An 18,847-nucleotide genomic window follows, 5' to 3' on the forward strand; every position below is an offset into this window, starting at 1 on the left:
TTAACTACGAAAATACTTTAATGCATTTATTGGATTTTATTAGTTAAAATACTATGGCACATGATAAATATGTAGTTGAAAAAAATATCTTCGCTAGTTTGTAACCTTTTCAATCACTTTTCTACATCTTATACTCTTTTCTTTTAAATTCTTGTAATTAAATAGATTGTAATTAAATATCAAGAGCAGATTAGCTTGTTTTATTGTAAATGTCTACTACTTTTAATGTGAGGAGTAATTGCATTAATCATGGAATTCCTTCATGAGTACCAAAATGTTCGATAAATTGTATTTTATGTCATATATTTGGATTAAAAAGTAAATTAAACTTGATTTTAATTCTTAATTTTTGTTACGGAATTTGAAGAAATTTTTTTTCACAATTTATTATAATAAGTATGCATTTTATGCTAAAGCATTGAGACGAAAATGAAAATAATAATATAAAAAAGTAATTACGAAAAAAGAAACTAATAATAATGAGATATTAATAATGAAATAAACTAATAATAAGCACACCGGACAAAAAAGTCACCCTTAGAAAAATCATGAAAAACGTCATTTTATAACGTTTAACACTGCCTCTGAATTTGATAACAGCCTGGATTCGGTTAAGACGTGAGTTCACAAGGCTTTACAGGTACGTCCAATCCAGTTTAAGCCACACTCTGAGAATTTGATTCCTCAAATCCACCAAATTGCGAGGATGCTGATTTCTGCGTTTTACCAGTTGTTCCAACATGTCCAAAAATGTTTCAATGGTTTTCAAGTCAAGTGATTTTGCAGGTCCGTCGAGTTGTAACTGAGTGTCTGAGTGTTCACAAAAGAAGTCACGTGTTCTTTCAGCCCGATAAACTTTGCTGTTATCATCTTGAAACATAGGAGTATCGACAGCATACTCTTCGTGAAGATGTTGACTGAAAGGTAACACCTAATCATGCAAAGTGTTCAAATAAACTTGTTGGCTCATTTTAGAGACCACCTCAGTGAGGGGACTCAATCCATAATAAGAAAAACACGAATTTAATTCGAAAAATACTGTTTGTGTTCACAAGTAAAATCTTTTTGGTTAACTTTTGATTCGTCTTTTGCCAAATTTAAACACTTTTTTTTTCAAACAAAGAATTTGCAATTGAATGCTACATATTTTCTGGCAATGTAATTTCATAATGTTACTGTAATATACATTCTAAAGCTTTATCTATAAGAGCTATATAAGTATTTTACAAAAGCATTCTTAAACTATAAAAGTGCAAGGTGTTCAATGAAACCCGCAATTTATATGTATTTTTAAAATTTTTTATCAAAAATGAAAGCTAAGTATACATATTGGGGTTTGTATATCATATCGAATTTGTAAAATGGTATCGAAATCTAACAAACTACAATGTGAATGTCCAATAAGCACAAAAATAAGTATTAATGAGGCTTAAATGTTTTTAATGATCGTTTTTCAACTGTTTTCTGTTTCTTTCCATAATCAAGACTGCCTTGTTCTCTGTTTCATTTGCTTCACTGTATTGTGATCTGCTATATTTCGAATGTATTTCTGTATTTTTGATTTTTACCTTGCTTTAATATTAATTTTTGACTCCATATAAACATATATTTTGTCTTCAATTTCGACAAATATTAAAAAAACTATTTTTTAAGGGTATTATTTATAAAACACTCTGAATGGCTTAAAAATAAAAATTTTCATGCCGAACATTAGTAAATATCAGAGCATTAGTCTGCAATTTTAAAATTAATTTAAATTAGTCTGATGAATAAAATATCACAAACAAAGCGCTAAAGTATAAGTCAATATCATTTGGATGATTAGTCACTAATTTTAATAAAATTTTCTCCTCATTATCATTTAAATAAGCTCAATTAGCCGCGTGTAATTAAGGTCCACGATTGGCGGTGTGTATTTTAGGGGCTCGATTAGCTGTATGTATTGTAGGTCCGCGATTTGCTGTGTGTATTGTAGGTCCTCGCTTGGCTGTGTGTATTGTAGGTCCTCGCTTGGCTGTGTGTATTGTAGGTCCGCGATTGCATGTGCGTATTGTAGGTTCTTGGTTGTCTAAGTGTAAGAAAGTTTATCGCTAAGTTCTTTATAATAATAAAGTTTTAGTTTGAAGAAAATATGTTTAACTGATTTCCAGCCTAATATCAATTAGATTGTATTAAAAAAGCGAAAAGTATAATTGTTTTTTTCATTTAAAGCAATTTATTTCGAATATTAAATTTAATTACAAAATATGTTTAATTTTAATTTTCCAAAAACTTACATTTTTTTCCATCGTATAGTTCTAATAAGCTCTGATAATAATAGAGACTTAAGTAATGTTTTAGTTCTGAAAAAATTCCAGAATTTTTTTTTAAAAGCTTCTTATGTAATCACTCGATTACTTTATCAACAAAATTAAAATAATTTGATTACAATTTATTAAAAGAAGTCTTATCATACAAGAAAGAGTAAGAAAAATAGTTTTCTTTAAAAAGTGTGCAAACATTAAAATGTGTGTAAAGCGAGCTTTTAAAAAGCTGTTTTTTAAAAAAAGTAATTCATGCTAAAATCATCTGAATTTTACTGAAAGAAATAATTTAAAAAAGGAGAGCTTTTTAAGATAACAATTTAAACGTAAATGACTACATTTTAATTAATAACGACTTTTCATTAACATGTTCGTCGTTACAAACACCTTCAGTAAAATAAAAGTAAAGAAAATCATTAACTTATCTTAAAATTGCGTGTAAAAGATTCTATGAATTTCTTGCATATTGAAAAAGTTAATAAAATATGGATGAGATAATTTTTCAAATAGGAACAATTATTTAATTCCATACATTAACTAATGAACTTTCATGTACATTTAAATGATAAAAATGTTTGTAAACATCGTATGAAATATGTTTTAAGCATTTCCTTAATTTCGTGAAATACCAAAAAGACCGGGGTGGGTATTTCCGAGTAGGCGGTTTCTCAGCGCAAACGAGTACCCCCGCTGAATGTGTGGTTTTAATGACCAACCGAGGACGTCGTTTTTGCACGCATACACACTTCGACTCGGCTCTTTATTCACAGTTTTGATAAAAGCTGCCAATCGAGGACAAAATTATATTTTGCTGAAAATTTTTCTGGGAATATTTTTCTGGGAATATGACCCCCTGAGTCCGAAAATACCATTATCTAATCGAGCACATTCTCGGTTGGCGCGAGGGTCTCGGTTAGAAGGTGAAATTGCCCGTGTGTGTTCTCGGCTGCAGGTTCTTGTCAACACAACACATACAGAGAGGGAAACATCCATGCCCTGAGCAGGATTCGACCCCGCGGCCACTGGTTCCCAGTCAGGCACGCTGACCGCTACATCTTCAGGCCGGTAAACTCCATTTATAGATTCCCTGTATTTTATATCATTCACAAAAAAATAATTTTGTTCTTATATTCCAGTTCTCACATAGTATTCAGATTCAGAACAAGTTCTATTCAGAATGTGTAGCAAGATTTCCTGGTGTAAGCATATTTAATAGATTTTCCTATTAATTATACACTATCTTCCAATAAGTATTTGGACACATGTGATTGAAAAGAAAAATAAATAGTTGGTAGAGCCTCCACGAGAGGCAATTACAGCGTGAACCCTCCGAGGCATACTTTCCACAAGTCCTTGTATGACGGCTAGTGGTATTTTCTTCCATTCGGCTTGGAGAAGACCTGCAAGTTCCTTCCCGATTTTGGACGGGTAGTACACCCCATAATTCGACTATCCAACTCGTCCCAGAGGTTCTCGATAGGGTTCAGGTCTGGGCTCTGAGCAGGCCAGTCCATTCGATTAACCCTATTGGCACCATACCAAGCCTTGGTGACCCTCGCAACATGACGGCTGGCATTATCGTCCTGGAAGTAACAGGGGTCCATCCCGTAAAACTGTCACAACGTAGTACGAACATTGTTATCCAAAATAGTGCAGTAGACATCGGCGTTGAGCTTACCATGATTGGGGACCAAGGGTCCCAATCCATACCAGGAGAAAAACTCCCAGACCATAATTCCACCTCCGCCGAACTTGACTGCTGGTACAATGCATTCTGACAGGAGGCGTTCTCTAGGCATACGCCAGACCCTGCCATACGAACGTGAAGAGGGTGAACCTTGATTCGTTGCTCCAAAGAATCGCTTTCTTCTGATCAACGGTCCCATTTCGATGTGCTTTACACCACAATTGCACACAGTGCGGATGGACTTTGTGATCAATTGCTTATGGGCAGCAGCACGACCATGAAAACCAGGCAGATATGCTTTCTTACGGATGGCATTAATTGAAACAACACTCCCGTATGCATGCTTATTAAAACTCCAGGAGTATGAGGGCCATCAGCTGGTGCTGTTCTTCCGAATTTCTCTGAACAACACCAGTCGGTCTCTATGTCCCAGTTTCCGACACTCACCGCTCATCTTCCACTTCTTAATTACATAAGCCACTGTCGATTTTGGGTAATTCAGCTTGCTAGATATTCCCCTTAAGGATCGGCCATTTTTGTGTTATCTGAAAATTATACCTTTTTCGAAATCTGAGAGCTCCGAACTGCGTGGCATCTTGCATGGGACTAATGCCGATGTTGTTCCCTATACGACATATACCGGTGGAAGGCGTGACGTATCTCAGGACCGCAGATATAGTCATTTGCATAGGTGTCTAAATACTTATTGGTAGATAGTGTATAAAAGTGAAGGAGTGAAACTTTAAATGCTCCACTTCTCTAGGTTTTTATCCCTTTGCACTCGAAGTCCTTTTAAACAATCAAAAAAGTGAACGCAACAACTAACATTTTGAAAAAGTTTTCATAAACTTACCTCATAATATCTGGAGATCACTGAATGAAGTGGCAACTGAATACTAAGATAAAAAAAATTTAACAATTAGAGTGGTGGGTAATTTACAGGCGACAGTGGTGACTAACAGTCACCTCTCGAGTGCAAGGGGTTAATAGTATCTTATTTTGACTAAACATAGAAATGAAATTATTTCGTGACCGAAGGATTACCACCACGGTTAAATCATATGCTACATATGATTGAGACAACAGAGACTTCCTTTTTTGAATTTATTTCGATAACTGAAAAAGGTTTTATATTCAAGGCGAATCAAGAAAAAGACCTGAATGTTGATAAAATTAACTTTGAAATTTGTTGTATGATAAATGAATTTTTGTCAAATCAAAGAGTACTCTCTTTCTCATTAAATTGAAATATTTAGACGATTCCATCAAAAATCATGAAAATTGTTTTTAAATGTTTTTTTCCGCGCATGCCCTGTATAAAAGATCAACTTGATTTACTTATGTTTTGCACAGTTTTAAACAATTTATTTTTCGAATTTTAAAGCAAGAATTTTTAAAACAATTTTTTTCAAAATTTTACGGAATGTTTTAAAAGTTATAGCTATAAAAAGGAAGACATTTTTTTATTTTTTATTACGGAGTCAAGTTTTTTGAAATGTGTGTATTTCTATGGCATATTATAATCTTTTTCCCCTCTCAGTGACGGGGGGGGGGAGCTCAGTGAGTTAAACAGAAATAAATAAATAAATAATAGTGTGTTTTATATACTAAAGTGAAAGGAGTAAATAATGTGATGTATATAAAATGCATTTTTCAGTCCTACTGTCTTGTTTGGTTGTTGAATTTTAATAATGATATAAATTTTATTTTATAATTTATTTCTTGAATAAAAGATATGCTATAAAGTCTTTTTCAAGTTTACAAAAATGTTTAAGATATTGAAAGTATTTCGAATTTTTAACTTAAACAGTTTGTATTTTACCAGTGCGAAAAGGGGAAAAAACATTAATTTGTCAGTTTGTAAGAAAAAGAATGTACCAAAATTAGTATTTAATTTTTAAAAATTATCTACATAATGTATAAATGTTTTTTTCTTCAAGAAAATGTGAATTTTGATGAAAAGCTAAATAAAATTGACTGGCGAGCTCATCTGTGAAATGGAAAAGAAAACAGAGGATTTGAAGTTTTTTCTTATATTGGATAAGATGAATGCAGATGTAGAAACTTGCTCCATAAGAGCAATTGACTTTTTGTTTAAGAGTCAATTTGTTTTCAATGTAATGTACAGTAAATCAAGCTCTATTTTCTTCTCGTTTCTTCAATTTATGCTCTATGAGCTGAAAAAGGTGCTTCTAAAGGCACTATGGAAAGCTAAAATATTCTAATATCTTGAGTGAACAACACATAAAGAATATATGTATAAGAAGACATATACAATAAAATATCTTCTTTTTTCTGTAATTAAATTGTCTTATTCACTAATGCATTCTCACATTTTATGTTAAAAGTCCTAACCCTTTGCTGTTGTATCATAGCTTTCATGCACCAATTTTTTTTGCAAGAATGATGACTGCTCCACTTCGAAAAAAAATTTTATAAAATTGTAAAGAATTAAAAGCTGAGACCTGCATAATTTTGCTGACATGAAAGTTACATATTTTCAATAATTATCATTGATAACTTAATGTGACTTCAAGAGTTGTGTTACGTATGCATATAACGTTATATAAAAGCAAGTTAAAAATTACCAAAGATGTTATTATCTTTTTTTAACAATTAATTTGAGTTCAGTTCATTTGTAAATTACAATTGAACGATATTAATTTAATCACTAACGATAATTGAATTTAAACAATTGAACGATTAAAACCGGGAAAACCTGACATGGTCAGGGAATTTTATTTTAGCTTAAAAAAGTCAGGGAATAGTCAGGGCAAGGTGCAATTTCTTTCACAAAATCCTGCATAATTCGTATTTTATACCTGGAAAATAGCCAGTCTTAAAATTGTCAGTAACAGTAATTAGTTATTGAGAATCGAGTTAAACAATTCTAAATCTATTACAATTATTTGTTGCTAAAATTTTACATTTTAGTCAAACTGAAATGTTCCCATACTCATTTAATGAAGCATTTTTTAAGCAGAAATTTGCCATTACAAATAAAAGAATAAAGTTTTTCTGGTGAAAAATTGAATGATATAGATAAAATATGGTATTGATTTTAGTTGTAATTTACCTGAAAAAGTTAGGGAATTTTTTTCTGAAATTGAGTGGGTACCCTGTTAAAAAGACGTTATGCTTTTGCCAATATGTAAAAATATAATCCTAAGTATATTTTAGCTAACCTTTCATAAATATAATAACTGGAAAAGTTACCATCCGAATAAAATGGAATGTAGAAGAATTATCATAGCTATGTTCCCAAGAACTAGGATGGAAATATTTAAGTACGATTTGACGTACTAATAAAGTCACTTTAACTACTATTTGAATACCTAAATAGAATGAAAAATTATGTAAACTGTTAATAAAAATTGGTTTAATTACAAAAAGTTAAAAATCTTTAACATTTTGCACCTACGTCGGTCACGAAGCTTTCGATCTCTAAAGAGTATTATCTTGCAATTATATTCGGTATATTGTTAAATGCAGATGGATTACTCAGTTTTCACTTTTTTATCACTTTTTTAACTATTTCAAAACTAGTTTGACTAGTTTCAAAAATAAAAAAAAAACTTATTAATTACCGAACAAACCATTGATGAAATTTAAAAGAAATGAATGCTGATAAATCATTTCTATTACACATGTTAAAGATATTTTTATTTTCCGCCTATTTATGATAGGCTATAAATTTTTTAAAGACCCTAACATAAAGCGCCTGCAGTCCAATTTTTACTTAAACCAGCTCCTTACTGGCCACGGCGTGTTCGGGATCTATCAACAAAAATATTTCAGGAAATCAGCTTCATGCAATTACTGTGGAGTGAGACAGGACATTAAGCATCTAATTAAGCACTGTCCAAGATTCCGGGCACTTCGTGGAACCCACATGAATAACTACGAAGAGGAACACCAATTCTTTGCTTTATTAACCTGCAGGAAAATAGTGACTCAAATTATTAAGCAAACCCTAGAGGACATTTTAGCCCCAGATCAACTGACCCCAGTCATGAACCAACAATAGAACATGGCATCGTTAATTTATACTGATCAACTTTTAGCCTTACACTTTGAAATTTTATCAACTTTTGATTTTAGATTTCATCGACTTCTATTCGGACTTTCACTTTTATACATTTACACTTAAGACTTTTAGCTCTCATTGATTTTAGTTTTGAGATTTTTTTTTTATCTCTTGTTTCCTTATTATTATAATCATTTAATTCTCGGCATTTACACCGGCTCTATTAGATTTCATTGCCTTTAAAACATGTTTTTAATTGTCAAATGTTTTAGTTAATCCACTTTTAACTGTTCACCACCACTGTCATTTGGCAAAATTTTACTGTAATTTTAGTTTTAAGAGAAATTTTTTAACGTAATAATTTAACTTTTATCTCCGTACACCCCCCCCCCCTTGGGATGGGTCGGAGTCAACCTATCTTATTTATGATAGACATTAAGAGATTCAGTGAAAAGGATTAATTTAATTTAAATATGATTTAAATGACATTCAAGTAAAAAGAATAAATATTGATAGTATGATTAAAATATATTTACTTGAACGATGCTAATTATGAGTGAAAAATGATTGAAATTCACGCAAATTCAAGTTAAAAGGACCCAGTTAAGTGATACATAAAATCACTCAAACACGATTGAAAATCACTCCAGTTTGAGTGAAAAGGATCTACTCAAGTTAATACTGAAAATCACTCGAGTATATTTCACTCAAGGTGAGAAGGCTCCTTTATTTTAGATGAAAGAGTGAAATAGTTGAATGATTTTCATTCGTTCATTTTAAGTTAGTGAGTACAGTTATAAGAATACAGTCTTTTTGAATTTTACACATTTCGTTTTTCATTAAATTTTTTTTTAACATTGTGCTTTATCTCTATCTAGATATATGCTTGACATAAAACTCTCTGAGTGTAATATGAATCTTAATTGAATTTGCTCTTTTATTGAGATTGTATGCATATAATAGTTATAACACCAGTAACAATTAATAGTAATAAATATGGTAGTAATATAATATTTTTCTCCATCATCTTAACGATTAATAATTAATTTTGATCGGGAGCATTTTGTCACTATATTCATAAGCAAAATATGATTCGAGAAATCATAACTAGAGTTTAAACTTGAGTTGCCTTTCTCAAAACTTAATAATAGTATATTTTACGTACATCTCATGCATTATTCTTTTATTTAATTAATGTAGTGTGCACAAAAATACATTCGTTTCTGCAAAATGCACCTATACACATACAATCTTAAAGTATATTTACTCAAAAACTGAATTTTTTCGCAGTCTAGCTTCTCTTTTTGTGTATGGAGTACTTTTTTTCAATTTGTGAAATTTTCTAGGAATAATTTTTATTTTAGTACTGGATTATTGAGAAAAATATAATTCTTACTACCATAGCTGGATGTGTCTAAAATCATCATTAGGTGCATGCGATAAAAGTTATTTTAACATTCCAAACTTCAAAAATGATGTGTAAAATTTATTTTACGTAGGGGAGAATCAAATAAACCCGCCCACTTAAGGAGTATTGCTAGTATTTCTGCTTAATATTGAGTAATAATCAATATTTTTGTATGTTTCTATTGTTTTATCATCTAACAAAATAATGCAAAAAGAATAAACCAAAAAAGGAATAGTTTAACTTAAAAAAATAGAAATTTAAAAAATTTGACTGTATTCAACATATTTTCAAAATTGTTGTTTACCATGTTACCAGCTGCATAAATAATCTATTTTAAATATAACAATTAAAGTCCGATGGCCCATTGACTTGAAAAAATATTCTATACGTATGAAATTGACAAGAAAACAGTTAAAATCTTAAAAGTTTTTACTCCAAAATGGTATCTTAAGTTGCCATACGTCTTTTTTCTGCACTTAAAAACTGTGGTGTAATTTCTCTCCGAATATAATTTTGAACAATCGAAAAAATTGTGTGAACGGAGCACTTTATTCAAGGTTACCACTAAATCACGCGTTCATATACGACTTACATGGTGTAATTCAAATCTAAACACCTATAATAGAACAAAATTTTGCTAATTTCTTTCTCATTTGAGCAAAACGAGAATTATTTTCCCTTCCGAAAATCTTGATTGCTGGCAATAAATATGCATGTTTTTAATTGTGTGATAAGGACAATTATATTTTATTTTTTAAGTCTCACTGAGCTGTATTAATTGAAGCAATAAATTTTTATATTCCTACTGCGCATATTAATAGGGGGCGTTGTTTTCTTTTATTTCAAATGTTTCTTTTACATTGAGTTAGTTTCATGAATTTGCTGTTTGACTAGTCCACTGTGAATTTTTGTATTCTCATTTTTGTATTATATTCTCATGATTTTATGTATTTTTGTATTCTTCCTGGACTTTTGTAAAAAACTCGGGGTACTGAGAGAGCATTTTTTGACATTAGTCTGGCTCTCTCAATAGAAAAGGTTTTGCTTTCATTGCTTCCTGAGCTGGTACCCCATGAAAACGTCAGCTTCGGAGGTTGTATTGTTATTTCCATTGTTTTCTTTTTTCTTTATTGCTTCAATTATTCTTTCTTATGAAAATTTTGCTGCTTTGCGCGTTTCTATCGAAGAAAGTTCCGTTATTATAGATTTAAATATTTTGTATTCTTTTTCTTATGAACTGTATTAAGTGATTTTAGCATGCATAATTGCTATCAGCTTCCGTTCTGTTTCGCCTTGCTCGAGTTTATCTTTTTATTCTTTCTATGCTACTTTTAAATTTGATTAACCAAAACATTTTGCTTTTGTGAATTAGTGTAAATAACATACTAAATCAATGATTTTTACTTTTGTATTCCAAAAATACATTTAGTGTCTCTGATGTGCAAATTGTATTTTACAATTAAAAAATTTAGTGATACTGAATGCAAATAAGGGTGGCGGCTATTTCACACCAAGTAGTGTACTAGAACATTCTTGATGCAGTTGAACACCATTTTGTTGTTAAGTAAGTTGCCACCATTTTTGGTATTATGATACATAATTTCTTACAGTGTGGGATATCTTCAAGTATTTTGATTAACGTAGTTTTCCAGAATCCTTCATAACATGAAAGAGAAAATACAAAATACTAGTGGTCTGCGTCCCCTGCTCGCTAACGCTCGCCAACCCCCGAAAATTGCTCCCCAATCTTATATGGTTTGCTTCGCAAACCAAGCTCGCTTCGCTCGCTACTAACTTAGGTACATTTCAAATTCACAAAATTCAGAAGAATTCAAAACAATCATTCAAATCCATATAACAACTTTTCTTTAAAAAAAATTACATCTTTTTAGTAAATACTAAGTCATTAAAATAAATTTGAATTCAAATAAATGACATGTAATTCGTTAAACCTATTAGAAATGTGCTATAGTCTAAAATCTTAAAGCGTAACAGCACGCCTGAGACTCATTTTTCAATGAATAACTAATAACAATAATAAAACAAATAAATTCGTGATATAAATCAAAAATCGTCAAATAAATTCGTAATACATAAATTCGTGAAAAAAAGCGCTTTCGACAAAATACTAAAATAGAGATCGATCGACAAAGACTACTCACTTTTGCTTAGCTTAATAGTATGAGATTGCAGCAGCTGATAGGGTGAATTTCGGAAGAGATCACATTTGATGAGAATGCTCTCTCTGGTTATTTCAGTTTCCGCTTTTAAAAGCGCTATACCTAAGCTAGACTCGGCATGTGACATTTTTAGCGGCAATCATTGGTCGATTTTCTGGCGTTGCCATTCGGGGAGTTGTAATGAGGCTCTTTTTTGTCGCCGTGAAAGAGAAATATATATATAGATTGGCAAAAATGTGACTTTAGCCTTGATAGTGTGTTTTTCAGTCAGTTTACGTTTCTCTCTAAATAAAATGTAATCTATATATATATTTCTCTTACACGGCACCAAAAAAAAGCCTCATTACAACTCCCCGAATGGCAACGTTAGAAAATCGGCCAATGATTGCTGCTAAAAATGTCACATGGCAAATGTCACATGAGGTGGCTCAACATATAGCGCTTTTAAAAACGGAAACAATAACCAGAGTGAGCATTATCAGGTTGTTCAATTCAGATTCATGCCCTAAAAACATGATAATATTTAATTTAAACTCAATTAGGAATTAAATAGGCTGGCTTTCTCCATGACTATGAATAAGTCACAAGGCCAGACTTTTGAGAAAATCAGTTTAGTATTGACTACACAAGTTTTTAGTCATGGGCAACTTTATGTTGGCCTGTCAAGAGTTAAGTCATTTGACAGCCATTCAGTAATTGCTCCAAGATGCCAAATCTATAATTGTGTTTTCAAAGAAATTCTAAATGCTTAGTGTTAATTTCTTAGAGCTTTGCAGAAAAAAATGTTTTTTTGGAAAAAAATTAATTGAAACTTCTATTGGCAGTAGGCAAGGGGAACTGCCAAAATCAAAACTCCCCGATTAGAAATGCAGCATGGCGACCTCCACGTAGTGCTATTTTTTCTCGGGTAATGCTAACAGCTAACAGGGGTCGTATTTCTCGGGTAATGCTAACAGCCATGCATTTTAATTTATTGTATGTAAAACATCCTTATTTTGTTCTAAAATGTTATGTACTTTATCACAAATGTTAACTAATATAGAAATTGATTTCAATAATGATGATCACCAAAAAATATTTCATTTGGCGATAAAACAAATTTTTGTGTTCTTGAAAATGAAAGACTTTTTGAGGGTTATTATCTCACAAGGAAAAGTTAAGGTTTAAAGTTTATATTTTTAAATAATAATTTTTTTTCTAAAGCTTTCAGAATTTCTAGCATTAACTAATTTATTATACACATTTAGTTGAATTTAGGTGAGTAACTGCAAAATTTGATAATTTATTTTGCTAATATGTTTCTCATTTAGCTAATGTTTTGATCTTTTCACCATGTACAATCTAAATAGCTATTATACTTTTTTAAAAGCCAATAAGAACATTGATAGAATTCTTCTACATAAGTACAATACTATGTCTTTGATGATAAAATACTATGTCTTTGATGATAATATGCTATGTCTTTGTGCTAGAACATTGTGTTCATTGGCGAGCGAGCGCAGCGAGCCATGGTTCACGGCGTGAACCACATAGGATTGCGTAGCAATTCTCGGGGGTTGGCGAGCGTTAGCGAGCAGGGGGCGGAGCCTCCTAGTGTATTATATTCATTCACATTTCTTTCTTATTCAATGAAATTCTGAATAAAATTTTATTCCTTTTCTTCAAATCTTTTTCATGCTTATAATAGGTTAATGTTACTTTTATTATTATCATTTATAATAATAGCTGGATATTTTTAATCAATATGCAACTTTGGGACATACTTTACACAGCAAAACATATCCTTTTAGATCTTTGAATTCCCAGTTAAGTATTGTACTAAATTTCCTTTGATACAATATGGTAATCGTTTGCTTAGTATATTTGCTAGATGAATCATTTTGCTGAATCAAATTTGCTTTTACATTAAGACATGATTGAACATTTCGAATATTAAGTGACACGAAAGAATTTAATAGTATCTAAAAAAGCAATTACGAGCTTCATTTAAAAGTTTCTTTTTGCACTGAAAAAAAAGCTCAATACATATTACTGGCAAAAAAATCTTGAGAACAGAAGTGCATCGTGCCACACTTAGTACATAATAAGAAAATCGCAAAAAAAACCAACTTCCAAGTAAATTATTTTCAAGTAAATTACTTCCAAGCAAATAACTTGCACAGACTTGTGTTGAAAATATACATTTTATTAGTCAACATCCAATTTCCATCAACCAGTATTATTTAAAAGGCGTTTTCAAACAGCAAGTTGTAGAAGTGGTCTCAGTGAGTTATTATTACATAACAGTATAATCCAAAATTTTTTTTAAATCAAAAATCTGAAATAAGTTTCTTCAAAAATAGTATTTTAAAATAAAGAGTTTTGCTAATTTATAAATTTCGAAAAATTAGTAAAGGAACTTTTTCGAATTCAAATTTATATTTATAATAGTAATTTTGCTTTATTTTGTTAACTGATGAAGTAGTTGTTGAAAATATGATGACAACAACCTATCAATCATTAAAGATACTTTTTATTTTGCTTATTTTTAAACAGTTAATATTTAAAATATTTATTTTTTGAATTTATTATTTAATATTGAGTAACACATATTTTTTAGATAAGCTTCTCTTTTTCCAATTTCATGGAAAATAACTTACTTAAATGATTAACATTTAGGTTTGTTTCATAATCGTTATAAAACTTTATAATTGTTAAGGTACTTCTACAACTTAAGAAATAGGCATTAAGTCGTACATTAAATCAATTTTGAAAAAAATTTAATTGCTTAATTATCAAATCTTTTCAAAATTTAATTAATCAGATTATGCATCGATTATTTGTTTAAAATTTTAAATAAATTAAAGTTCGTTTCATTTCTATTTTATAAAAATTTAGTAGCGATTCAAATAGTTTATCAAATCATATGATTTAACTAAAATATACAGTAAACATACCTATGTAGTTTTCAAAGCATGCTAGAAATCAGTACTATAATTTTCTTTCGTGGTAATTCTATAACAAGACACGGCATTCAAACTATTTTTTTTAACGAATTTAGCAAACAATTTTTATCGGCATTAAAATTAATCGAGTCACCTAGTATCTTTGTTTTTATATCTCAAGACTAGGCGAATATAAATATTTTTTCCAATCGTATCAAACTGAATTCCTATATTAGAATAACAATGAACTATTGTTATCTTCTTAGAGCAAACTAATACCATGACTGTGATATAAAGCATATTATATCTGCATCATAAATATACAGATAAAACATCACAAGCAGAAATTGACAGTCTAGAGTTGCTCAAGATGCCATTTCTTTCTCGTGGTCCTTCGGGGTTTTAACAGTTACTTTGTAGTAGATTTCTTTGGACCTCATCCAGCTGTACGAGTTGTCAAACAGGAGTATATCTGTAAATATTATATAAAAGCTCATTAAACGAATTTCAAATTAAATCAAATTTTAAAATTACACAATACGAAGAAAAAAATTGTGAATTTCTGTATGTTTTTATCATATCTCATCAATTTATCTAACGTATATAATTCTCTTACTTGGCTCCCAAATTTTGGCTGTATTTCTTTTCCGCCGGTGGCAACGTTTGCTTTGTTTTGTTTACGCTACTATTTCTCTTACACGGCGAATCGACCAATGACTGCAGCTAAAAATGTCTCATGCCAAATCTATCTGAGGTGCCCCAACATATAGCGCTTTTAAAAACGGAAACTGAAATAACCAGAGAGCATCAGCTGCGGCAATCTCATACTATTAAGCTAGGTAGAAGTGAGTAGTCTTTGTCGATAAATCTCTATTTTAGTATTTCGTCGAAAGCGCTTTCTTCACGAATTTATATAATACGAAGTTATTTGACGATTTTTGATTTATATCACGAATTATACTGCAGCACATTTCTAATAGGTTTAACGAATTACATGTCATTTATTTGAATTCAAATTTATTTTAATGACTTAGTATTTACTAAAAAGATGTAATTTTTTTAAAAAAAAAAAAGTTTTTATATGGATTTGAATGATTGTTTTGAATTCTTAGAATTTTGTGCATTTGCAATGTACCTAAGTTAGTAGCGAGCGAAGCGAGCTTGTTTTGCGAGGCAAACCATATAAGATTGCGCAGCAATTTTCGGGGGTTGGCGAGCGTTAGCGAGCAGGGGGCGTAGCCCACTAGTAGGTTATATTACAAAAGCAATGTGCGGGATCATGCGAAAGAAAACTTTGTATTTTGCCTTAGACAAATATTTAAACAATTATAACTATCAATATTATAATTATATCATTTCGAATAAATAAGCACTTTTTTTACTCCAAAAAACATGTTATTTCCGAATTATATTTAGTTTGCTAAAATGTTGCGATTAGGGCATTGCGCATAATTATATTTTTCCGTTTGCTTTTCTAATTAATGGAATTAGTTTCAAGAATAAAAACATAAGACAGAGAATATCGCTATCCTTCAATAACAAAAGAGCTTTTCATTTAAGTAATAACTTTTTGTACTCCGATAAAAATATCACATGAGTCTTAAATTCGCTTTGGCATGGATAAGTAACATGATGATGTTATTACTAAATAATATTTTTCTAGTTTTCTTTTTTAGACTTAATACACAGAGAAAAAAATATGATAAAATTACCGAATTGTATGGTAAGAAGATTTCTGGTAAAAAAAAATTAATTTTGGTGATAAAAACCAATATATACGGCATTTAAACCATTTATTTGGTAATTTTTTCCGTTCATATGGTAACGGTTTACCAGAAATTCTGGTTTTCAAAATTATAGTTCTTATTATCATGCATTTAACAAAATATACAAAAGTAAAAATTAAATAACCGAATAAATGTTTTTTTTAACGTGCTCTAAGGTATCATGATAAAATTATCAAATTTTACCACATTTAACAAGTTCAATCACACGTTATAAAACCTTATTATAGTGTTGATTTTCCAAAATCATGATCAAGGTATTTCAGTAAAAATTTCCGAGAGTTTTGGTGTTCCCATAGAACCAGAAACACGGTAAATTTTCTCATATTCTTGTAACTTCAACCATACATTTTTCTCAGTATAATCTGTGAAAAATAGCATTTTTGATTGAAATATTCTGAGAATAATATCATAATTATACGAAAAATCTATTGTTGACTTCTTAATTTTATATTTCAAATTTCTGGTTCATTCAATTTGCGTACATTATGTAATTTTTCATAGGAAATTGCACAGTTTAAAGTGATGTTGAAACACGTAAAATCTTAAAGTTCAAAATTTTTAGAACATTATAAATTAAATAATTACAAATAATAAACAATTATATAAAAACAGCTTTTTTGCATGGAGATTTCTTTGAAAAAACCAGTCTCATTATGTGCATTTTTAATTGCTTCATAAATCCAGAAATATAACACAGTACGCAAATTTATTATGAATTATTGTGTTCGTAGTACGTGAATTTATCATTGAAGTTCGTAAACATACTCCAAAAAGCTCACCGTTTTAAGTTATTAAAAATATATTTTACAGATCAAGGTTAGTTTTGTCTGTACATTTCGAGACTAAAAAGTTTTAAAACGGGGAAAAAGAGTGTTTTCGAATCTGATTTCACACTTAAATAACCATCTGTATGAATTAATTAGTAAAGTTAAGATACCCCCTTTATCTTAACTTCTTAATTTCTTTTTATCTTAAATTAGTAACTTTTTTCTTAACCTCTCCTTTGAACTTCTTGTAAGCATTTGAGCATTGTAGCATTTGTAAGCACTGTTGCATTTGAGAACGTAAAAATTAGTGCATTACATAAAAATATCATTCAAGGAATAATTTCAAAATATTCATAATTACATTTCAATATTTTGGAAATCATCACGTTCTTGATCAAATATGGCCATTATCGAAACATGCTGCATTTACCATATTGTTTTATATCTATATTTTTCGACTTAATTATTGAAGCGTAGACCATATGCTGTTCAGCTGTTTTTATTTTTGAGAGCTTAAAAATAAATAAATAAATAAATGAAATTCATATATTATAGTAATTTATTTAATCTAAAGTTTCGGGTGGAAGTTAATAAAGTAACAAAATAGACCATTTCATATTTTCCCTGTTTAGAAACTTTTATCTATTTAGAAACGTAGGAACTAAGGGCAAAACTATTTCTTTTTAGAGTGGATAAACTATAAGCCATGTTACTGTGAATATAGACAACTTTATATCTAACTTTAACCCTCTTGCTACATACGCACGATTCCCTCTTTGCACCAAATTCCTTTAGTGCAAATAGGACGATTAAGTAAGATTTTTCCTCGATCCTTGTTTCGAAGTTGATCGTGCTAAACTTCATTTCTAATAAATGTATTTGTATATTTTTATTAATATAAACTTTTTACCTTTGCTTCTCATAAAATAAATCATAATTTAATCTAGATTAATCTTCAAAAGTTTTCTTTTGGAGGATTATTCTACAACTTTCATTTCACATCAAACTTTTCTTTATTTCCTAATTCTACATTGAATTAGAAAAATTCTTTTAAATTTCTTTTTAATTCAACTTTAAAGTATATGTATAGTGTGCAAAATAAAAAAAATGGGACTCACTGAATAACTTTTAATCTAATTATAAGATTTACCTGTTATAGGGCTACAATCAGAAAGATTAAAAGAGGTGACTCGGATATGCTAGTTAATTAATGCAGATATTTTAAGTTACATGCAAAATCAGACACAAAAACGTACTTTTTAAAAATTAGTTTTTCAAAATTCGATTTTTTTTTAAGGAACTATTCGATCAATTTCGTTCAAATTTTGTATTATACCATTCAAAATTGCATTCTTCAAAATGATGTAAAGAATTGTATACCTTGCAATTCTAAAATTTTCAGATTATTATTAAATGAAATAATAAAAAATAATGAAGATTTGCTAAAAGTTATAGTTGGTATGGAATTATTTTGGGATAAACAAGCTTCATAATTGCGTGCAAGATGTTTTCAAATCGCTTAAAAAGTTCTCGAGATATGGAGAAACACGCAAAAAGTAAAAATAACATTAAGAGGTCCAAACTTTGGATCGCTCTCTTGACCAAACTATCGGGGCCACATTTTCTAGATTGCACTTGTCCCCTACTCTTTGAAGGTTAAAAAATTCAAATCCCCCGAAAAAAACTTGTTTATTAAAGAAAAGTACGTTTTTGGGACTGATTTCGTAGCTAAAACTAGTATCTGCATTAATTAATTAGCATATT

The 18,847-nt window shown here is 30.1% G+C and overlaps 1 protein-coding gene across 4 annotated transcripts in view; it reads right to left on the reverse strand.

Moving 5' to 3' along the window:
• Positions 1-13,769: 13,769 nt before the first annotated feature.
• The window catches only part of LOC107438703 (retinal-binding protein), a 74,268-nt gene continuing 69,190 nt past the window's right edge, over positions 13,770-18,847 (reverse strand). For all 4 annotated transcript variants that reach the window (XM_087168196.1, XM_087168193.1, XM_087168195.1 and 1 more), the window contains exon 13: positions 13,770-15,001. In XM_087168196.1, coding sequence (XP_087024322.1) covers positions 14,895-15,001 — 107 coding nt within the window. In that variant the 3' untranslated portion in view covers positions 13,770-14,894. The remainder of the gene's footprint in view (positions 15,002-18,847) is intronic.

Source organism: Parasteatoda tepidariorum, chromosome 7, assembly GCF_982258835.1.
Source record: "Parasteatoda tepidariorum strain Cologne lab strain chromosome 7, Ptep-v5.0, whole genome shotgun sequence".
Classification (NCBI taxonomy): domain Eukaryota; kingdom Metazoa; phylum Arthropoda; class Arachnida; order Araneae; family Theridiidae; genus Parasteatoda; species Parasteatoda tepidariorum.